The following is a 24,340-nucleotide window of genomic DNA, read 5'->3' on the forward strand; positions in this document are numbered from 1 at the left end:
AGACTAGAAGGGCAGCTAGGTGCAGTGGATAGAACACCAGTGCAGGAATCAGGAGGACCTGAGTTCAAATCTCACCTCAGACACTTGACACTATCTATGTGACCTTGGGCAAGTCACTTAACCCCAATTGCCTCATCCTGGGTCATCTCCAGTCATCAGGATCAGTCATCCTGATGAATGTCTGGTCACTGGATTCAGATGGCTCTGGAGGAGAAGTGAGGCTGGTGACCTGCACAACCCTCCCTCACTCAAAAACAAAGTCAAGTGCAAGTCATGTCGTTATTTCTCCGATGGCATCATAGCATGGTCTTCATCGGCAACGAAGGACCAACATACACCTTAGACTAGAAACCATGGAATGCCAAAAGAGGCACCACAGGGCTGGATATGGAGACAGCAGACCTGAGCTTGAATATCATTGGTCTGTTTAAATTGTGACGTTGGCCAACCTGCCTCCTTGGCCATGAACTTGCCAAATCTTTAAGATGAAGGGGGATAGGCTAAATAATAATCCCAAGGCCTCTTCTACTTGTCAGTCCTATGATTCTACCCCTAGCAGTCTCCAGGAAAAGAACGAACACTTCTCAATTTTAGATCATTTAAGCCCATCCTTCCTGAAGGTTTTGGCTAAGAGAGCCAAACCCCCTTCAGCTGTGTGTATTGTAGACCAAAAATTTACTTCTGGGTCCCTGAAGATATTAGTCTGCTTTTGCCTTCTGTATAGCCAAAGGGAGTTAATTACTCATTAGCAAGTGAGAATAACACCTGAATAATACCACCTGGCTATGTTTGTCTATGCTTCCAAAGTGAGTTGTTCATTAGCGTTTCTGAGACAATCATGAAATGTACCTCTAAGAGACTTATATCAATCAGATTTACTGTTTCCGTTAACATAATTCTAAGAGTCATGGATTCATAAAGACATTATTTCTCTAATATGATCATAATAATTGCTCATATTTATAAAGCTTCGAACTTTGCAAAATGATTTCCTTACAACTACCCTATTATAAGGACAGCTAGGAAGTGCAGTGGAAGAATGGTGGGCCTGGAATCAGGAAGACTCTTCTTCCCAAGTTCAAATCTGGTCTCAGACACTTACTAGCTATGTGAACCTGGGCAAGTCATTTAGTCATTGTTTGCCTCAGTTTCCTTATCTGCAAAATGAGCTGGAGAAAGAAATGAGAAACCACTCCAGTATCTTTGGCAAGAAAACCCCAAATGGGATCACAGAGAGTTAGAAACCACTGAAATGACTGAACAACCACAACAAAACCTATAGCACAGGTGTATAGCTGTAATGGAGAGCAGGGGTACCAAGGACTCAAATGCCAAGAGGATGACAAGTTACTGAGGTCTACTCTTCTGGTGAGGAAGATCCCTTCCTACTCAAAAATACTCCTTCAACCTTCTGACAATTTAGATTATTAACATTAAAAATTTCTCTTTAAAGTACAAATACTCCCAGAGAAGACTAAACCAAACGTACCTCCATGTCAATTACTTTAATCAAATTGTTTTTCTTTCACCACCTACTCATGGTTCCTAAGAGAACAGATATTACTGAGTAGGGCAAACTGTGTTGGGTCAGCCAAAGAATAAAAAATTAAGGCTCTGGGAATCTGGCATGTAGTAGGGGTCAGGATCAAAGAGCAAGGGAAGGCTGAAGAAGGAGGGTGGGAGAGGCTCAAAGACAAACTTCATCCACTTGAAAGGTAGCCTAGGGGTCCTGGGTTCAAATACTACTTCTGACTTATACTACCTGTATGACCTTGGGCACTGCTTTGAGCCTCAGTTTCCTCAGCTGTAAAAAGAAAATCAGACTTGTAGTCGCTGTCTACCTCACAGGGTTGCAATGAGGATCAAATGACATCGTGTATGTGACGTGTTTTACAAACATTCAATCTCTCTGTAAATATCGGTTATCATTGTTATTACTCTGTGGCCAATTTGTCTGCCTGGTGGCCATCATGGATGCTACTGAAGTAACCTCCCATGTGTGCTGCCTTTGCCTCCCATACCGTAAATTGTAATCCCCAGACTGAAAAATGGTCAGTAAAAGCACATGTCTTTCTCCAATGAGGAGACTATGAAATCTCTCCCTCCAGAACACCTCTTATCTCCACCATATTCTTCTGCTATACTTTCCTTGCTTTTTCTCAGTCTTCTTTCTTTGTAGGATACTTCATCCACTAGCAAATTAAGAAACAGACTTTTAATCTTCTCCATACAATTTGCTCTCGTTTCAAGTAAATTCAACACGTGGGATTTTAAGCAGATAGGATGAATAAAGTAAAGAGCAAGTTTTAAAAATTTAGAATAAATTCATTTTACATTATCAGAAGTTTCTTAGAGAAGTATCTAGATATGGCATGTGAGACAGTGACATCTACTGGTCAAGTGAGATACCGTATTTCATTTTTATCAAAATTTAGTAAAACAAAAGGAAATTGCTGTACCCTGGTAGCTGAGAGACAAGGAAGTGGATAAATGGCCAAAAGGCGAGATCTTTCAGTGAAGAAAATGCTACAAAGGAAAAAACAAAGCTTAATGGAAACTGATTTTCTTTTTGTGGCTGAGAGATGAAATTAGCCTCAAAGTGTGGTACAGTGGCAATAATTGGGGTTTTGGAATCAAAGGATAAGAGTTCAAATCCTACTTCGGATTATCACCACCTTTGCGACCCTGGGCCAATCATTTGACCTTCCTAAGGTTGGAGTTTCTTCCACCACAAAATGAGAGGATGGGACTAGATGGCATCTGGTGTCTCTTCTAGAGTTACAGTCATTACGTTAGGGTCATATCTCATAACTACACTAGGAACTTGCTGGCCAGTGTCTAGGATTACCTTTGCATTTCCTGATTCCCCCTCAGTCTCTGGGGAAATATTCCAATTTCCCCGTTCAATTATCAATTCTCCAAGTCTTGTACTTCTTTTGTATCCCCACTTCCACATTGTTGCAAGCCATACAGTGCATCAGAGTCATATAATTTAGAGGTTAGCAACAATTAAATCCAACCTCTGATTTTGCAAATGCAGAAACTTGAGATAGAGGATGTTTCCCCCCTCATAATAATGCTAACTCCTATTTACATAACGTTGTAAGGCTTGTAAAATGCTTTTCACAGGTCTTTTAGGTAGATAATGTATTATTCCCATTTTACAGACTTAAAAACCGAGTCTCAGAGATTAAGTGATTTGTTCATGATCATTCAGCATCTTAAGAAGTATGTGAACATGGGTCTGAATGTTTCTGAGAGGTAGCACAATGAATGTAGTGATTTAGCATAGGGTCTGGCATATAGTATGGGCCTAATAAATTAAATATCAACCAACTGGATGGAGCATTGGATTTGGAGAAAGGAAGACTTGGGTTTGAATCCTGTCTCAGACCCTAACTAATGTGGTGACCTTGAAAAAGTCATTTGCCCTCTTTGGGCCTCAGTTTCCTCATCTCTGGAATTAGAGTGTTGGAATTAGGGTGATCAAGATCCTTTACAGTTCCCGATCTATGATCCCATGATCTGTGGCTTAGGGTTTTGTGACTTAATGACCCTTTGTCCAAAATCCTAGCCACTACACCACGTTGCCCTAAATTCTAAGAATGCTTGTCGAATGAATGAATGAATGAATGTAGTCCAGAGAGTTCCATTTCTTTCACCTTAGCCTTCTCGTCCCCCTAAAACAATTCAATTCAGCAGTCAGCCTAGTCTTCTCAGGAAAATAATTCCAACTCAATTCAGTAAACATGTACTAAGAGTCAAGTATTGGGGATAAAAAGGCAAAGCCTGCCTTCAAAGAGTTTAAAATCCATTTTATAATAGAGACAATGGGAGAATTCAATTCAATTCGACAGGCACGTGTAAAGCATCTACTATTAATCGATTAACAAGCAATTATTAAGCACTTAGTAAGTACCTGGCACTATGCTCAGCTAAAGATTCCAGTTCTTGCTTTCCCAGTAACCCCTCCTTTTAAATATTCCCCTGAGCTCTGGAGGAATTGGGTTAGATAACCTCTAAAGGAGTCCTCTTCCAACTCTAGGATTCTCTGAGTCTCTGGTACCAGGAGCATCCAGTTGCAGCTAATGACTAATGAGGATGAAAAGGGAGAGGGGGGGAGAATCTCAGGCCATTCACTGAGGACATGTCTCCCCAAAGTGGTATAGCTGGCTCTCCAGGGCATGAGAACCAAAGAACCAAAGAATGTGACTTGAGGGTAAACTATAAGAGAAGCTCCCCTGCCCAGATTTCTTGGTTTATCTAAATGGAGTACAGAGAAAATAAATAACCAAAAGTCAGTGGAGGAATGCAAATTCAATCGTTTAAATTCTTGCCATTTTAATAAGGGTTATGAGGGGCCATCTGACAGGGATGGGAACACTTGTATAAATAGAGGAGGTTCGTCTCTTCCTCAGTAGGTCCATGGGAATTCAAACCCGTGACCTAAAGAGGTGAAGTTGCTGCATTCATTACCAATTCCCTGAACCAACTAGTCTCCCAGGCTGCTTTTAGAGAAGAAGTATGGGAGCCCAGATGATCTGCCTAGGTTCATATCCTACATCTGATACCGGGCAAATCACTCAATGTCTTTTTGAGTGTCTGGTTCCATATTTATAAAAGGAGAGAGTTGGACTAGGGACCACTCAGATTCCTTCTAGCTTTGATCCTATGATCCTAGTTGTATGGCATTTAGAACAGTAACTGTGCAGTGCAGGGGAAAGGCTACCACCCCATGAGGCAATGGAATGGATTCATCTTCAGGATACAGCTTTAAAATCGGATACTTACTGTGAGGACTGAAATCACATATTGAATGTAATCCTATCTCATCCCCCAGGCCCGTGGAGTACATTCTATTTGGTGGCTATAAACCCATTGGGAACTTCATCAAAAACCTACTTACTTACAGTATGTGTGTATATATATGTGTATATATGTATGTATTGTTAACCTGAAAACTTGGTTAAAGAAAAGACATCAGACTAAGGTATGCGTTATTTATCAATTAATTGATTCCCTCTTAAAGGTAACAGTCATAGCTATGGAGTCAGAAGTGACTCTGACTACTTAGTACAGAAATCATCTGTCTTAAATACATTTTGCAGTGAGAAAGAAACTCTCCTAATTAAGAAAATCATCGATTCAGTAAGACAGGACAATTAACAAAGCAATGTCAGTCAAATCTTGAGATTCTAAGCTGGGTAAACATATGTCTCAGGTGGTAAGGAAATCCCACCACTAGGAAGTGGCAGGCTTCCTGCCCTAAACAGATGACTGACACAGGAAAGGGCAAACAATGTTCAATAGAAACCCAGGATGCCTATTTTTTCTTTACCATTAATATGCCATAACATAGTATGTGTCTGTAGATAATAAGATATAAAGGAAAGTCCCATTATTCAAGATATGCCATAACATGGTATGTGTCTATGATATAGTGTCTTAGGTTAAAGGTCTCCTTAAGGAATGTAGAGTCAGCCTTGGCTGGCTTTTGCTGACAGGAAGAGGCATTCCTTGAGTTTACTTCAGAGAGAACAAAGAGATTATTCCAAAATTTTATATTAAACATTATCAGTATGTATATGTATATGCATATATATGTATATGTATATGTATGCATATGTATGTGTGTATATGTATATGCACATATATGTATGTGTATATGTATGTATGTATATGTGTGTGTATGTATGCATGTAGTACATTGGATGTACTTCTGTCCCAACCAGCCTTGGTTTCATTGCCTATCTTTGTATCCCAGGGATTCAATAACAGAGAATTTGTGTTGGAGAGAAATCTTGTAAATATAAGCTTTGGCTTATCATGGAGCAGGCATTTAATAAAAACTTGTCGGATTGCACTGGATTAGAATGCTTCATCATGTACAGAGTCCTGACATGTTCTGCTGGATCTCATGGGAAATCCATTTTATTCCACTAGATTGTCTCTCTCTAACGGGGGGTAAACGCTGACATTCTTTGTTCCTGATGCCTAGGTGACTGGAGGAGTATGGAATTTCAACCGAATTTGCTGTGTTCTTTTTGTCACCTTGGATGTCATGATGTGCACTGCCAGCATTCTAAACCTCTGTGCCATAAGCATCGACAGGTAGGACTGTGGATGCCCTTGGTATAGAAAAGGGACCCTGAAGTGAGGGGAGGGAAGTCCAGTGGAGAGAGCTGGGAGAGCTGAGCTGTAGCATCCTCCACAGTAGTAGTAAGCATCCTCTGGCACTGGTGCCACTGAGTGACCAAGGCCATCATTGTATCATTGAGCCCCTCTCTGTTTTGTACATCTCTTTCTTTTCATGCTCTCCTCCCTTTTTTCTCTCCTCCTCCACCCCCCTCCTCCTCCTCCTTCTCCTTCCTCTCCTCCTCCTCCTTCTTCTTCTCCTCTTCCTCCTCCTCCTCCTTCTTCTTCTCCTTCTTCTCCTCCTCCTTCTTCTTTTCCTTCTTCTCTTTCTTCTCCTTCTTCTTAACCTTCTCCTCCTTCTCTTCCTCCTTATTCTTCTCCTTCTTCTCCTCCTTCTTCTCCTCCTCCTCCTTCTTCTCCTTTTCTTTCTTTTCTTTCTTCTCCTTCTTCTTAACCTTCTCCTTCTCCTCCTCCTCCTCCTTCTCCTCCTCCTTCTTCTACTCCTTCTCCTCCTCCTTTTGTTCCTCCTCCTCTTCTCTTTTCTCTCTCCTCTCTTTCTCTGTCTCTTTTCCTCCCTTCATCCTCTGTCTCTGCCTATTTCTGTATCTCTTTCTCCCTTCCCTCCTCTCTGTCCTTTCTCCTCCTCTGAGTTCTCTTTGCTCTCTTCTGTCTTTCTATTGTGTTGGAATGAGCAGGGTATATTATTCTCCACACTTTCTTTGTTCTCATTGCTCCTGCTTCTACTCCTGTTCCTCTTCTCTCTTTTCATTTTTTTCTCTTCTCTCATGTTTTTTTTTATTTTTTCCCCAGGTAGACTCCCAGACATTTTATAGTGTCTACTGTAGCTTTCAATGGGATTTCTCTTTCTGTCTCTTGTTGTTGGACTTTGTTAGTAATATATAGAAATGCACATGATTTATGTGGGTTTATTTTATATCCTACAACTTTGCCCAAGTTGTTTATTATTTCAAGTAGTTTTTTACTTAATTCTCCAAGTATATCATCATATCATATGCAAAGAGTGATAACTTAGTTTCTTCTTTGCCTATTCTAATTGCTTCAATTTATTTTTCTTTTCTTTTTGCTAAAGCTCACATTTCTAGTACCATATTGAATAATAGTGTTGATAATGGATATCTTTGTTTCACTCCTGATCTTACTGAAAATGCATCTAGCTTATCCCCATTACATATAATGCTTGCTGATGGTTTTAGGTAGATACTGCTTATTATTTTATGGAAGGCTCTGTTTATTCCTATACTCTCCAGTGTTTTCAAGAGGAATGGGTGTTGTATTTGGTCAAATGCTTTTTCTGGATCTATTAAGATAGATAATCATATGGTTTCTATTAGTTTTGTTGTTGATATGATCAATAATGCTGATAGTTTTCCTAATATTGAACCAGCCCTGTATTCCTGGTATAAATCCTACCTAATCCTAATATGTCATTCTCATGATAAGTTGCTGTATTCTTTTGGCTAATGTCTTATTTAAAATCTTTGCATCTATATTCATTAGAGAAATTGGTCTATAATTTCCTTTCTCTGTTTTGGCTGTTCCTGGTTTAGGTATCAGAAGCATATTTGTACCATAAAAAGAATATGGTAGGACTCCTTCTTCACCAATTTCCCCAAAAAGTCTATATAGTATTGAAATTAACTGTTCTTTAAATGTTTGATAGAATTCACTTGTAAAGCCATCTGGCCCTGGAAATTTTTGCCCTACACTTTCTAGCCCCATTCCTCTTCCCTCTTCCCTACCCTTTGCCCAACACATACACTGTGTAGCTCTAATGGTCACCCTCTTGAGCTTGAGCCCTCAAGAGCAAGAAAATTTTGAACCCCTGACATTATCCTGGGTCCAAGTATCATGGCTATAGCTAGAGGGAAATTGAAACTGCTTATATAGCAGTTTTCTATAGAAAGGCTACAAAGGAAGGAAAGAAAGTAGGCCTAGCTTTGGGATGAGGGAAAGTTCTGTATCATGGAGAGATTTCCAAAAGCAGAGGGAAAAAGCACATAATGAGTCCTGTCAATTCTTCTCCTCCCATTCCTTTCTTCACTCATTCTCCATACCTATTTCTATCTTCTTCAATGAAGACACTGCTGATCTAGAACTGGGTTTAGTTCTATGTATAAAGTGATCAAGCAACAAGGTGCCTCTTGGGTCAATAGGGAAAGCCCAAATGGAGACAAGAGGCATCTTACTTTAGGGTGGAGGAGGTGGAAAGAACATTGGCCTTGGAGTTATGGGACCTGAATTTAAATTTCGACTCTGCCATTTACCACCCATGTGACCTTCTCTGAGCCTCAATTTCTTTATCTGTCAAGTGAAAGCAGTTGGATTAGATGACCTTTAGGGTTTTTGCCAACTCTACCTGGATGATCTCATGATCCTACATGGACTGAGTTGAGAATCAGTAGATATATCAACTCTCAAAATGAAACCTTCCAGGAATGAGAACAAGATTCTAGCCATGAATGCTGCTATGACATTGCCTGATCACTAAGCATTCAAAGCATGGGAGAGAACTGCCTCTATATTCACATTGTGCCATTGATCGTAACCAATCAATTCAGTATAGACTCTAGAAGCTTGATCTGGACAAACAGCAGGTTGGGACACATTGATTCTGTGCTTGGATATTGCACAGAGTCTGTAACTGAAGGAGTGGAGGTAGTGAAAGGGAAAGGAGGGAAGCAAGAGGAAGGAAAGAAGTGAATGTAATAGAGGAGAAGAGGAAGAGTTTGGAGAAGCAAAGACAATCTCTGTGTTGACATTAGACCAACACATTATAATTTGCTTTTCTAAATGATTGGAGTGTTCCAGAGAACACAGGAACAGCTCTTAGCTTCCTTTCCTATCAGAAGGCAGCAGAGGGTACATCACAAATGGTCTTGAATCCTGAAGTCCCCTCATGTCTCTGAATTTCAGTTTCTTCAACTCTGAAATGAGGGAATTGGACTACATGGTCTCTAAAGTCCCTTCCAGCTCTAGAGTAATGATCCTATTAACTTTCATAGATGCAGAGCTGGGAGGGACCTGGGAGACCACCTAGTTTAATCCCCTTATTTTACTGTTGTGGAAACTGAAGCTTAGGGAGGGAGTCACTTGCCTAAGGTCACCCAGGTAGTAAGTGACAGGTCCCAGGAAAGCATGCAGCAACCTCCCACAATGCCCTGCGTTAGGGCTGATTCAATGGGCTGTGCACGTATGTGTCAGAAAGGGCTGGCAATTTTCAGTGTAAGAATAAATTTTTAAAAAGGCCTTCAGGGAGCTGTGGAAAGAATGCAGCTGAATTCATTCAGCAGGGATTTCTTTTCCCAACCTCTAAAATGGTACCCATCACACAAGCAAACCTTGAAAGTCTTTGACAAAAGGCACAAAAGAGACCAGATGAGTCACAGGCCCCTGGAATTTTCACTTTGCATCTAAATAGCACATTATATTTGTAGAGGGCTTTCTAGTCTTAGGGGGTGGGGAGGTTTCTCTCCCAACAACTCTATGAGGTAAGTTCATAGAACTAAAGATTTATTAAGTCCCCTGTCTGACAAAACAAAACTTAGTGAAAAGCAGCCCATTCTGTGCTCTGGGGGTTCATTAAATCCAAACTGTGAGTGGAAAGCAGGCCTTTTCCTAGTTTGCAAGAATGAATTTGATTTTAACTGGCTCTGTACCTCCTGCTTCATATGTCACTCCGGACCCTCTTTCTACCTTCAGTTACCCACTCCCTAGATATTCAGATAGAGGTATACCACAGGGATGTTGAGATAGGGGTATTAGGGAATTTTTGAGGGAAGTCAGGAAAAGGACCATAAGTTTGAACAGAGTAAAGGTGCCTACCCTTGCCCTCAGGAGAAGAGCCAGTGGTAATACCCTACATCTATGATCCCTTCCAGGGAAGAACCAACTATAATGCTCACTCCTCTGTATGGAGACACAACTGCTCTCTGCATTTATTTATCTATAGGAAGGTATAAATTATTAGGATACTATCACTGCAGGGTGATGAGAATCTTGTCACAATTTTAGAGATATTTTTCATGGCCATTGGCCACAAAGTTCTACCCTGATGCTTCTTCATGGTGTAACTCAAGGTGAACTTCAATTCCTCAAGGTAATAGCAGTGAATTGTAAACTCTGATAGGCTTTACTATGCTGGAAAGACTCTGAACATAATTCTGGCAACAGTCTGTCTTCTTTTCTAGGATCAGCCTAGCTAAGTACTCTGTCACTGGTAGATTGACTGCTTGGTAAGGAATTACTTGGCCATGGTAATCCTATGGCCAAAGCTATTATTTCCTGGATAATCCATCTTCTTGAGCTAGAATGAACCAAGCAAAGGCAAAGGTTTGCTGGAGGTCCTGGCTACACATCTCCAATGCCTCGCCACTCATGCTGCTGCTGCTGAGGTGCTGACCGGTGACATAGTGGGACTTGGAGTCCCATCCCCCTACACACACACACTCACACAGCCATTCTCCAATCCTAGACTAGGCCTTTAGCACTCTGTTAATCAGGTCAAAGTGAGGTCTATGACTGTCTTTCACATTAACACAGGTCAGTCCTAGTACCTTGCATCAATTTGCAGAAAAAGTTCTAAACCTACTGAGAAATTCTACCTTCTAAACAAGCCTACAGCAGAATGGATAGTCACAAAATTCCTGGCCCTAGCAGCCCTGATCCTATAGGTGGGGAGAGGATGGATATGTATAAAAATATAAACTACAGATCTCTTCTGTCTAGACCTCACTGCACAGTGTCATGCTTGGCTTAGGCAGCCTATCAGTCAGTCAGTAAGCATTTATTAAGTACCTACTAGGTGTGAGATGCTATGGTAAGTGCTGGATATACAACAAAATGCAAAACACAACCCCCACTGTCAAGGGTCTCACTGTCTAATGGGATGTAAAACATGCAAGCAACCATGTATAAACAAGAATTTATACAGAATAATTGGAGATTATCTCAAGGGCCTTGGGACTTGGGGCTAGTGCGAGAAGGTCAGGAAAGACTTCTAGTGAAAGATGAGATTTAATTAGAATTTAAAGGAAACCAAGGAAGTCAGGGAAGCCAGGAAGCAAAGAGGAAGAGGAAGAGAATCCCAGAAATGGGGGGACAGCCACTGAAAATGCCCAGAATCAGGAGACAGAGGGTGTTGTTCAAGAAACATCAAGGATGGCAGAGCCACTGGATCATGTCTTATGGGAGCAAGTCAGGTACAAGAAGACTAGGAGAGGGGTAAGTTATGAAGGGCTTTGAATGCCACAGGATTTTATATTTGATCCTGAAGGCAACAGGGAGTCAATGGAATCTATTGAATAGGAGAATGACATGATCAGACCTGTGCTTTGGAAAGATCAGTCTGAGTGAAGGATGGACTGGAGTGGGGAGAGACTTGAGGAAAGGAGACCTACCAAAAGGCCATTTATTGCAAGAATCTGTGAGAGGGGCAATGAGGCCTGAACCGGGGTGGTATCAGTAAAATGCTCCTGGGATAAGGACAATAGACAACAGACTGTGCTTTCAGTCACAGCCAGAATGCTGGGAGGCCACTAGGTCACTTTCCTTTGCCCCTTTCATTTATAGCCAAAGGTTTCCTACTTACCTTGGCCTGTGATCATTATCTCAAGAGGCGGCAAGGGCTTGAAAGTAGGTTACAGGAACAGGTTGGTTATCAGAAGCTCCTCTTTTCCTGAGACATTATACCCAGTTAACATTCTTCCCAAAAGATGGATAGTCTCAGTCTTTCTTATATGGAGGCTATGCTGACCCTACCTTCTCGCTGGGCAGAATAAGTCCTGGGGCCTATATTGAACTCCACCTGGACAGAGGTGGTATAATTCTTGTAGCATTATGGTGCCCTCCAATGGCCAATTCTGGAATAGGCACTGCATACTTAAGGTTGCCAGGAAGAAAAATCCTAAACTGTCTCTTTTTTCATTCTTTCTTAAAATTTAACTATGCTGAATTTGTTACCCGCCCACCTAATCCCACCATAACAAGAATCTTCAGCACGTGCAAGTATCGGGACAGAGCTAGATTTGGACCAAGAGAATCTGAGTTCAAATCCTTATTTAGTTCCTTAATACCTGTGTAATCTTAGGCAAGTCAGCAAACCCATGTGGGCCTCATTTTCCTCCTCTGTAAAAAAATACATAAAAGGTGGTGTCAGGCCAAATAACTCTTAAGGTCTCTTGAAACTCTAAATCCAGGATCCTGTCAAGTTTCCCTTCATAGTCTAGGATGCAGTTCCAGTAGAGATAACCATGACAGATGTGACTTCACCAAAGGCTAGAAGATCATAGAGTCAGAGTTTAATCTCAGCCCCTCCAACTGCAGATTCAAAGCTCTTTGATTATCCCAACATGCCAAGAGTGATTCTTTAGGGTCAAAAATAAAAGTGTGTGCTAAGAGAGGGGAGAGGTGGCATTACTTCTGCAATGGGGATTCAGGAAGAGGCATCATGCAACCAACATTTGGGTTAGTTTAGTCTTTCTTTGAGGTCAACAGGAGGAATACAACACATTCATTTCTGCCCAGAAGCAGCGCCCTGCCCCTTCTCCAATGTCTGTTCCCATACTCTTCCTCTGTACCATGGTAAACATTATCATCCCATGGGCAAAGGAGCAAGGAAGAGTGCCAAGACTATGATGGGGACTGGCATCTCTTCATGTTTCCTTGGGCAGCTGCCATTATCCTAAAGCAACTTAATTTTTTGTGTGTTTGTCATGCGCCCCTTTGGCAGTTTGGTGAAGCTTGCAGATGCCTTATCAGAGTTATGTTTTAAAATGATTGAAGGAAATGCTAAATTTCAATTAGATGTTAGTGAAAATAAAGATGTGGTTTTTTTCCCCATCCAAGTTCATAGACATCCCTGAAGTCCAACTATGAACCCCAGGTAAAGAGCTCCTGAACTAGAACCTGTGTCAAGGGTCAATATCAGGGAGGGCAAGACAGTGATATGCTCACAGATATGCTTCTATAGTGACCTCAGGGCCCACAGGTGATAGCAGGATCCTATGGAATCAAACCCAGGAGATTTTTTAGCCATTTCAAATGAGTTTTACCTTAGCTTAATAAAAACCCTTTTTTTCCCTTGCTTTTGAGAGAAGAATCAATTCCACTGCAATCCTGGAACCAAGGCTTGGGCCTTCTGACATCCTCTTGTTCATTTTAGCACTTGTGGCTTCATGCCTTGCCTGAAAATGAGATTTACACGGTCACTGATATTCTTCGGAAGGGCTGGCACCTCAGAAGGCACTCCAGTGAGTGAAAAGCTTTCAGAAACCAGGCTAAATGCCCAAGAAAATACTGCCGCCCTGCCTTAATTCCAGAGCCCAGTCCAATCTGAATCGTGACTTCTTGAAGGTCTTTGGTAGCCCCAGAGACTTCTCCTCTGGGCCATGACACCAGTGCCTCAAATTGTGGTCTATGGACATCTGGGGGCCCCCAGGACCCTTTCAGAGGGTCTACAAAATCAACACTTTTCATAATACAGTCATCTCTTCCATACCTCGACCTTCCCATCATGGCTTTGGTGTATTGAGGGCCAGCATAAAAAAACAAATGGGAATTTTTAGGGAGTTTGTGGAAGCCACAGATGACATGCAAAGGTCATCAGACAACACAGAAAAAGTTTAGAAACTCAGAAATGCATAAATTACATGAATAGTATTGTATAATATTAACATATTTTATCTTTTAATATCATAATAATTCAGACTTCTTCTCTGGTACAAAGGGAGGACCCAAAAAATTTTATGCATATTTTCCAGATCCTAGGGGTGCCATGTCCCCAATCCTGTGATAGAGAGGGGTAACTGTATTATGAAGACATTATTTGTCTATTAAAATACTCCTCCTTTTTCCAACTATCTGTACGAGGCACAGTTTTCTTCATATATGTCAATTAAAGCAACATATCACAAGAGATTAAGACAAGAAATAGATGTGAAAATCAATCTCTCTTTAATGCTAGACATTAAAGAGAATTTCAGAAATATGTAAAAACAATGCCACTCTTTTTCACTACTTTTTTTGGATGTGGAAAATATATTTTTCATAAAATATATTTTTATATTAACTTGTAAAAGGCTTATTAAGTGAATTAATAAATAAATATTAAAAATGCAACAGTAATACAGTAAATATCAATTGATATAACCCACAATAACAAAAGGTCTTTGGGGTTCTCAGTAATTTTTTAGAGTGTAAAGTGCAGAGACCAAAAAGTTTGAAAACTTTTGCTCCAGAGAATATAAAAACTCTAGAAAAAACCCAGGCCACATTATGTGAACTCGCTCTATAATCAAGATTTGCATTCCTGAGTTTTGGCCAGAACTAAGAGAATCTTCTTACAGGGAAGGAGGCATTCACATAAATAGATGCCTCACCCTGAGCTTTGGCCTACATAGATAAGGGGCCACTGCTAATGAAATGGGAGAACCAAGGAATTTCCTGATTAGAGGAACCCAAGGCAATTCAATCAATCAATACATTGTTAAGCATTTATTGAGCACTTACGTGCTGCCATGACCCTGCTCTTAGTGGTATTAGGTACCATAAACTATATTTATGGTGTGTTCACATACGTATATGTGCATATATGTGGTATGGTGTCACAAGATCTCCCACCTCTCATGGTGATTACTTGTATGATCTTGGGTAAGTCACTTAATGTTCTTAGACCTCAATTTCCTTCAAATAAGGGATTGAAACACATAGCCTCTGAGGTCCCTTCCAGCTCTAAGTCTGTGATCCTGTGTATATGTGTATGTGTTAGTTATATACGCATTATATGTATATATAATTATGAATGCATCTAATGTATAGATTTTTTTTGTAGCTCAGATTTATAATAAATATGTATATATGTGTGTGTGTGTGTGTGTGTGTGTGTGTATGTATGCTTGTGTGTGTGTATATATGCATTAGAATCAGTTAGGTGACAAGGTAGATAGAGCACTGAGCCTGGAGTCAGGAAAACTTGAGTTCAACTCCCATCTTGGACCCTTTCTAGTTACTTCTGTTTGTCTCAGTTTTCTCAACTGTAAAACAGGGATAATGATTAACACCTACTTTGCTGGATTGTTGTGAGGATGAAATGCAACAGTATTTGTAACGCACTGAGCATAGTAGTGCCTGACTCATAGTAGGTGTCTATAAATACACTTATTCCTTTCACCCCCATCCCCACCCTGCCTCATGTTTAACTGTATCCTTGCTTATGGGGGGAGATTCTCGTGGGAAAAGAATAGGTTTAGAATAAAAGTGAATTGAATTCTTCATCTTCCTAGAAGCTAGTAGGGAAAGTCTTCAAATATTTGTTGACTTCAGAGTATGTCATCTCAGCTCTGCCAATGTCTTAAGAGCCAGAGAGTCCCTAGGAGGAGGAATTTCATGTGAGATATTCAAGAGAGCTAAGCAACCAGAATAGAACACATCAGTCAAAAGAGGGTGGTATGGGGAGGGACTTGGGGAATATTAATGCTAAGAGAAGGAAATCCTAAATTCTTTGGTTCTAGCTCACAAGGCATCCAGAGTCAAAGGCAATAGGTACAAAAGTCACACCTTTTACCTAAAGAGAAAAGACAGTAGTTAGATCCAACTGTTGGATTTACTTCAGGATATCCAAATAGGACAGAGACTGGGGAGGCAGTGATAATGGGGTGATGGACAGTGAGAGAAAAAGAAAGAAAAAGAGACAGAGATAGAAAGATGGAGGGAAAAAGAGAGAATACCATCAAAATTGACCTAACACCCAAAGGAAAAATCTTTGAAGACCAAAGGAAGGACCTTTATTGTGCAGAGCCATTCAGAAAAGGGCAATACTTTCAGAGGTACACAACCAGCAAGGATAGTCCTGAAGCTCATGGGAAGGATTGAGAGGAATCTGAGAAAGAGGATCCTTAAGGGTATGGACTGTCCTTTGCCTCTTTTTGTATCCTGAGCTCTTAGCACAGTGCCTGGCACATAGTAGATACTTCATAAATGTTTATTGTGTTGTTTTATATTGCTGCTGTCCTAAGCTCTCTCCCGAGAAGCAGATTCTAGGAAGAATGAGATAGCTAATTTACCTGTCAACCTGAAAATCCATCAGTTAGAAAATCTGATTTTAATTTAGCATTAAACAGACAGAATTGAACCAGGTGGCTCCATGGAAAAGACATAAAAGAAAGGGGTCAATCAGCAAAGAAAAAAAAGAACTGAGAGGAATAAAAGTCTAATTCTTCATGTCTTTGCATAAAGAAGCAGGATTAAGTGTTAAGATACATACAAGTTTGTGTCCTTTCTCTGCATGTTTAAGTTTAACCTTTTTTTTTTTTTTTTTGGCGGGGGGCGGGGAAGAGGAGGCAACTGGGGTTAAGTGACTTGCCCAGAGTCACACAGCTGGTAAGTGTCAAGTGTCTGAGGTCAAATTTGAACTCAGGTCCTGTTGACTCCAGGGCTGGTGATCTATTTGCTGTGCCATCTAGCTGCTCCCAGTTTCTTCTTTTTTTAATTTTAACCCTTTCTAAAAGATGTCATAGGCCACCTAGTCCAACAGCCTCATTTTCCAGATGAGGAAGACACAGGGAGATTAAGTGACCTGACTTGCCCAGGGCCACACAGGTAATAAGCATCAGAGTCTGGATTTGAACTCAGGTCCTCTGACTTCAAACCCATTGCTCTATGATGCTGCTAAAATCAACATCCTTTCCTACAGGCAAAATTGAGAGGAGGAAACCTAAATCAAAAAGGGAAAGAGTCAAGTCCTAGGTTTACAGAGAAGAATAAACACTAGGTTGGTGCCTCCTGTACATAAGGCACTGAGCTAGGTCCATGAGTGATATGAAGAAGTGTGAGACATGATCCTCACCCTCAAGTAGCTTAGGTTCTTGTTAGAGAAATAATACTTAAGAAACAGTTCAGCATAATAAGGTCATGTTGTTCTTCCTTAGTTTTCAGAGAAGACCAATTACATCACAGGTGATGTCTTGACTTGGGTGTGAATTGGATCTAAGTGAGGCAGAGCTGCACAAAGTCATCAGCTTCACTGTCTTCCTGAGTCATCAAAGTGCAGGGGGCAGGACAAAAGTCAAGACAACTGGCCATGTTCCAGGATGCATGGTATCTTCTAAGCCTGACCAACCTCTAAGCTCTTCACAGCACCTGCTGGGGTCACCTTCATGGCCATTGGAACAAATTGTTCTCATTCATCCATTCCACTGGGGAAAGTCTTCACATGCTTGGGGAAGACATCTCCCTAACTCACTGATAGGTTTGAGGTCAATCAGTTACCTTTAGCCCATCTGCCAAGACAGTTTACTAGGGTATGACCTTTGTACAAGCTATAACTTCTTGGAGCTATGGGTGAGAGTTAAGTGCCAGATGGACACCAAAGATGGATGAATAGCCTTGAAATGGACTCAACAATCCCTCACACCAGTAGGTAGTCCTCTCTGAATACCCCCTACACACCATATATAGTAAGGTAAAGTACATTACAAGGCAGTACATGATTAAGTGACAAAAATGCACAGGTAAATGCTATGGGTTCAGAGGCAAAAAGTACAACAGGCTTCCCAGAGGAGGGAAGACTTGAGCTGGACCTGGAAGAATAAGTAGCATTTGGACAGGCCAAGAGGGCCACTGTTAGAAAACTACAAGGCATTTTGGGGGAATAGTTGAGAGATTAATTTGTCTGGCATGAAGGGTTTTTGGTAGGGCCAAAGTACAAAATTAGAGTAAAAAGATAGGTTGAGACCACACTATGGAAGCCTTTCAACAGTCAAGCTAAAAAGTTTGGGCTTTATCCCTTAAGGAACCAAATCATTTTTAGCAGGAAAATACATGATGAAAACTGTCATAGAAGATTAATTTGGCAATTATATAGCAGATGTTGGTTTGAATCTTAGTTCTACCACTCTCCATGTCTGTGTGACATTGGGCCAGGCCCTGGGCCTTAATTTCCTCATCTGAAAATGAGAGATTTGAACAAGATTATTTCAAAGTCCCCTTAGAAGGTTAGCTAGGAGAACGTTTTTATTGTTACTGTTTGGTCATTTTTCAGTTGTGTCTGACTCTTTGTGATCCCATCTGGAGTTTTCGTGTCAAAGATCCTGGATTGGTTTGCCATTTCCTTCTCCAGTTCATTTTACAGATGAGGAAACTGAGGCAAAGAGGGTTAAGTGACTTGCCCATAGTCACACAGCTAGTAAATGTCTGAGGAGGGAATTTGAACCCAGAAAGATGAGAACACACTATCCCCTGCACCACCTAACTTCCCCTCGGAGAAGACAGCCATTGTCTAAATTTAAGATGATCAGAACCAGAAGTAGAATGGAAAAAGAAGGAATAGGGAAGGAAGAGATTCCAGAGACACTTCAGGAGACAACTGGTGAGATATCAAGACTCAGAACTTGAGGTTAATTGGAAGAATGAAGGTAGCATTCACAGAAATTAGAAACCAGAAGGACAGCTATGATGGGTTGGGGGTTTGGGAGGAATAGGGAATGATATGACTGGTTTTAAAACTTTCAGGTTTGAAATGACAGTAAAACTTCCAAACAGATCATATCCAATAGACAATTGGATACATGTGTGAGAAGGTACATAAATAACTGTCTATAAAGAGATTGTATTTTGGTTCAATAAAAGCATGTCAACTGATTTTTTTTTTAAAGTTGTGGTTGGAAAATGCCCATCATGATTTCATAGGGAAAATAGAATCATAGATTATGAGACTTGGAAGAGAGCTTAGAAGCTCTCTTCTAGATCAAGCCCCTCATAAAGATTCCTTTGGATTTCTCTATAATAGCCAAAACTGAAATTAGAGTTTGATCAGTATTTGAATACTTACTATGAGTACATTATTGGAAGGTTGAAATATCTTAAGCTCAGTTGGTCAGTCAACAAGCATTTATGAAAGACTTTCTGTATGCCAACCTCTTTGCTAAGTGTTATGTATATAAAGAAGAAAGGGGGAGGGGGAAATTGTCTCCACATCTCAAGGACCTCGGGTTCTAATATTATCTCTTTCTCTGCCAGAATATATCTGAAGTGGAAACAGGATCCATAGCTCACTACCACCAGCTACCCATAGTTGTCAAAAATGAGGGTATATGATTCCTCAGCTGGGCTAGGGATGGAAGAATCAGCTAACCAGATCTAAAGGAAGTCAAGTTGATAGGCATGTATTAAATGTCAATGATGTGCCAGACATAGCGCTAAGTGTGCAAAGTACTATGGATACAAAGAAGGGCTAGAATAGCATCCCTGCCTCAAGGAACTTAAAATCTAATGAGAGGAACAACGTGGCAAGCAACTATGTACAAATAAGACATAAACAGAATAAATTGAAATCAATCTCAGAGGGAAGGCACTGGAATCAGAGGGAGTGAGGGATGGAGAGAAGAGGTTCTCCAGCAATCTGTGTGGTTAGTTTAACAGTTTCTCTTTCACTGTTTCATTTTCTCTGTCTATGCAATATATCTTCACACTTTGCTATCACTTAATCACCCTTCTCCTAACTTTCTTAAAATCACTTCTTCTGCTTCTGTTATACGTATATCTTGACCAGATTCTTCTGATTACTCTCCTTACTTTCTTCCCTTCTTTATCTGTGTCCCCATTTTGAACCTTGTCTTTGGAGCAACTGGCTTAAGGAAGAGAAAACGGATTTGTTCATCTTGACCTTGAAGGCAGAACTAGGGGTAGTGGGGGGAAGGGGGGGAGGTGGGGGGAGGGATGGAACTCAAAACTTTAAAAAATGTCAATTGTTTTAACATGTAATTGGGGGGAAATAAAATTTTAAAAAGACACTATCTCAAAAAAGAAAAGAGAAAGGAAAAGAAAAGGAGGGGAAGAAAGATACAGTGAAGACAATTTAAACTTGAGGTAAGGAAAAACTTTGTAGCATTTAGAGTCATCCAAAAGTAGAATGGGCTGCCTTACTGGAGGTCTTAAAGCAAAGTTGGAGGAACACTTTTCTGTTGCATCTGGAGGAGAATTCTTGTCCAGGTATGGATAGGATAACAAAATCCCTTCCAACTCTAATGTCCTGTGGTTCTGTGATAGTCTGTCCTTCCCCCCTGTCTTTGGAGCTGATTTCTTTTTTCAGATACATAGCTGTGGTCATGCCAGTTCGTTACCAATACAGCTCTGGCCAGAGCTCCTGCCGTCGGGTTTCTTTCATGATCACCGTGGTCTGGGTGCTGGCATTTGCAGTCTCTTGTCCTCTTCTCTTTGGACTCAACACAACAGGTAACAACAATACTTCATCCTTGGGAGCTTCTGAGATTTGAATCGTGCAAAAGTCATGGAGATACTGTTTTACAATATAGGTTTTCTGTATGTAAAGATATTGCTCTATATAAAGTACATGTAACCTGTCATCATTTCCCTGATGCCACGGTTCTCTTCGAAAATGGAGGACAAACACACAACAAATGTGTCTATATATGTGTGTGCTGTGTGGTACTATTTGGGACGGTCAACAAATTCTGCCACTTACTGACTGTGTAACCTCAGGCAATTCATTTAATTTGAGCCTCAGTTTCAAGGGTGTGCTTGAGCCGGCTCAAGCCGATTGTTAATCTTCAGTGTCGGTATTTAACACCTTGGAAATCAGCAAAGGCTACAAATCAAGGATTCATTTATTAATTTTATTAATTTATTAATAATTTATTAAAGTTTTACTGAATATCTAGACTTACGAAAATGAGAGAGAAAAATACTAATAATATAAGTTAAACTTAGAAGTGGGTCTTGTGTACATTTTTTGTGTGGGGAGAGCTTGTTGTTACACACTTAGCTTACGCTCGGTTTCCTCCTCAGTCAATGGAGACAATAATGCTTGTACTCCCTACCTCCCAGGGAAATTTTGAGGAAATCATTTTGTAAATAAGAAGAAGAACAACAATAATACTAGCATTTCTATCATGTTTTAAAGTTTGTTTACATGTTATCTTATTTGATTCTCAAAATAGTGAGTGCTATTATTTTCCCCCTTTTACAGATAAGGAAATTGAGGCTGAGAATGTTAAATGACTTACTTGGGGTCATGGCATTAGTAAGTGTCTGAGGCACTTGAATTGGACCTCAGCCCTTCCTGATTCCAAATCTGTTCCTTTATCCGCTGCAGCAATTCTGAAGTATCATATAAATACAAAGTTATTAACAGATGACCTATGCTACAATAAGCATTAGTTGGTACTCAAAGTGGAAGAAGTTTCTGATCTCTGATTCACCCAACCAGTCAATAAGCAGTTATTATATACCTACTCTGTTTCTAAAAACTTTGCCATTGAAAGATGTCATATTCAACAAGTATCCAGCAGAACCTCTAGAAATTTCCAGAAATCCTGGAAGGGGGGGAGGATCCTGCCCTGCCCCATTTAGTGATGACTGACTTACTGAATGTTTAAAATAAAAACAGCATAAATTAACATAGATTTAGAACTGAAAGAGGCAGTAGACATCATACCTCTTCTTTTACAGATGAGAAAACTAAAGCCTAGAACAACGTGTTGACTTGTCTAAGGCCAAAGAGCTAGAAAGATACAGAGATGGGTTGCAAACCATTTTTTTCACAGTTTTCATTTGTTAGATGAGTTGTCTACATTAAAGCTAAGTTATAAATGGATATTAATAAATAAGACAAAGTTAATTTTGTTGGAAAAATGGGGAATTTCCAATAAACTTACAAAGAATTTTATCATGAAAGTAAAAATCCTCCAATACTGAATGTGATACCATTCATTGCTACCTTTTTACTCAATAGAAATCATATATATGTATATCATATATACACACATATACATACACACATACACTATATGCATATTGGCACTGGTTTTCCAGCTAGGTTTTAAGAGGTAGAATTCATTATGTTTCAATAGCTACAACCTTGAGGATGAAGCAATGTGTAAATTTAGGATGTGATCACCTGTCAAGTCAACAAGCCAGGCACTGTGCTAAGCAATGGAGATACAGATGTAAAAGTCTCTCACTTTCAAGTAGTGTTTGTCCTTCATTTTCAAAGAACACCATGATGTCAGAGAAATGATGACATGACTTGCACTTGACTTTGTTTTGAGTGAGGGAGGGCTGTGCAGGTCACTAGCTTCACTTCTCCTCCAGAGCCATCTGAATCCAGATATTCATCAGGATGACTGGAGATGGCCCAGGATGTGGCAAGTGGGGTTATGTGACTTACCCAAGGTCACACAGTTAGTGAGTGTCAAGTGTCTGAGGTGAGATTTGAACTCAGGTCTTCTCTGTATGGAATAAAAAGACCCTTACTCAAAATTTTAAATAAATGAAGAGGTTTCTCAATAAGAACAGAAAAATGATTTATTACAATTCTTGCGAGAAAGGGACATCCCTCCACCAGGTCAGGGAATCTGATGGAAGGAGGTGACTTACAGATATTGAGGAACAATTTTTTTCCCCTAACGCAAAAAATCCCACCTCCCCACTATCCCACCTCTCCATTGACTGGGAGGCGGGCTTACAATCTAAGCTCAAAAAACTAGACAAACCCCAGGAAATTTTTACCTGTCCCAACACAATTACCTCATTTAATACCTAACTGAACTGCTGATGTGGCTTTAGAAAAGAGGGGAGGGGGAGAAGGGGGAACTGGTAGTGCTGATGTGGCAACAGTACAACAAACAAAGGGGAGATTTGAGTAACTTCCAAGTTTTGGCTACAGCCCACAGCACTTTCACAAAGAAAGCTGGTAGCTGGTAAGGGGAGGTAAGCAACTGACTGTCCACAGGCCCTGGATACCTGAAACTTAGGTATCCAGGGAGAGAGGCCTTATGGAAAAGACATTTTATTTAGAAAATTCAATATTACTCATACTGTTATTATGAAAAGTTTTCACAATCTCCTCATCTCACTCATCCTGACTCCTGCACTGGTGCTCTATCCATTGAACCACCTAGCTGACCCAAGATATTCATCAGGACAACTGGAGATGGCCCAGGATTCAATGGGAGACCTTGGCCCTTTTAGGCTAGGCCTTTTGATGTACTCACTTGGAAGGAGGTAACTCCCATTGAGTGAATAGGACTCTTTAAGAAGTATTCAGGGAATAGGCCTTTTAATGAGCAAAAGAAAAGGAAAAAATAAGAAAAGAAAAAAAGAAAAAAGAAAGGAAAAAAATAACTAAATCAAAGTGGGAGAGAGAAACTGTTACTATTAATAATCACTCTAAGCCAGTCATTAAGTGGAGATTGGGCAGGGACTTATCAGAGAAGAAAGGAAGGAAGGACATCTAGCCAATAAACCCCAAAGGAAGGGAAGAGGGAGACAGAAGGGAGAAGATGAACTGGGTCCCCACTCAGGAAGCTCGGTCTACTCACAGGTTGTGTTTGTCCTTCCGTGCATGTTGATTATCAATAAATCCAGGATGAGAAGAGATAAGAGAAATAGGTAGCAAAAAGGTGGATCTCCTGACATAAGCTAGACATGGGAAGTGTCAATGAGGGAGACAACATGAAAACAACTATACAAGCAAACTGTATGCAGAATCAATTAGAAATAATCAGCAGAGAGAAGGCATTAGCATTAAGTGGGATTGGAAAATACTTCTAGAGAGTGGAATTTTAATTGGAATTTGAAGGAAGCCAGGGAAACAAGGAGGGAGAAATGAGGAGAGAGGCAATTCCAGGCATGGGAGATATCCAGAGAAACTTCACAAATTTTCCCCTCATTAATGTAAACATCTAGGATGAAAAACAGATGAATCCTCAGAGAAATCCTGTTTTGTTACACTAATTGTGGGGGTGTCTTTTCTAGGGCAATGATCTTCTTTCCCGAAAAGCCCTTGGCTAAAAGGGAGGAATTCAGCTTTGAGAAAGTAAGAATGGTTGTCTTCCTGTCTTCCTCTCTCTGCCTAAGAGAAAACAGAGGGAGATGGAGGAACAAGGGTGATTTCGAGACTCCCAGGAGAAATGGGAAGTGGGCTTTTGAGAAAGGGGAGATGAGAGGAAGAAGGAAGAGAGGGGGAGGGAGAGAGAATGTACATGATGTTTTGCATGTCATCTCCATTACAATGTGAGCTCCTGGAGAGCAGATTGATGTTTTTTGCCTTTCTTTACATCCCTAGAACTAGCACAGTAAAGAGAGCCGAGTAAGTGCTTAATTGCTTATTAATTAATTGATTGATGCATTACTCTGAGGTATATGGTAGCACACACACATACTTCACTCA

At 40.4% G+C, this 24,340-nt stretch overlaps 1 protein-coding gene across 2 annotated transcripts in view; it reads left to right on the forward strand.

Moving 5' to 3' along the window:
• The window catches only part of DRD3 (dopamine receptor D3), a 61,503-nt gene that overhangs the window by 12,787 nt on the left and 24,376 nt on the right, over nucleotides 1–24,340 (forward strand). For both annotated transcript variants that reach the window (XM_072617030.1, XM_072617031.1), the window contains exons 2-3: nucleotides 5,999–6,111; nucleotides 20,240–20,382. In XM_072617030.1, coding sequence (XP_072473131.1) covers nucleotides 5,999–6,111; nucleotides 20,240–20,382 — 256 coding nt within the window. The remainder of the gene's footprint in view (nucleotides 1–5,998; nucleotides 6,112–20,239; nucleotides 20,383–24,340) is intronic.

Source organism: Notamacropus eugenii, chromosome 5 (assembly GCF_028372415.1).
Source record: "Notamacropus eugenii isolate mMacEug1 chromosome 5, mMacEug1.pri_v2, whole genome shotgun sequence".
In the NCBI taxonomy this organism is placed as follows: Eukaryota; Metazoa; Chordata; class Mammalia; order Diprotodontia; family Macropodidae; genus Notamacropus; species Notamacropus eugenii.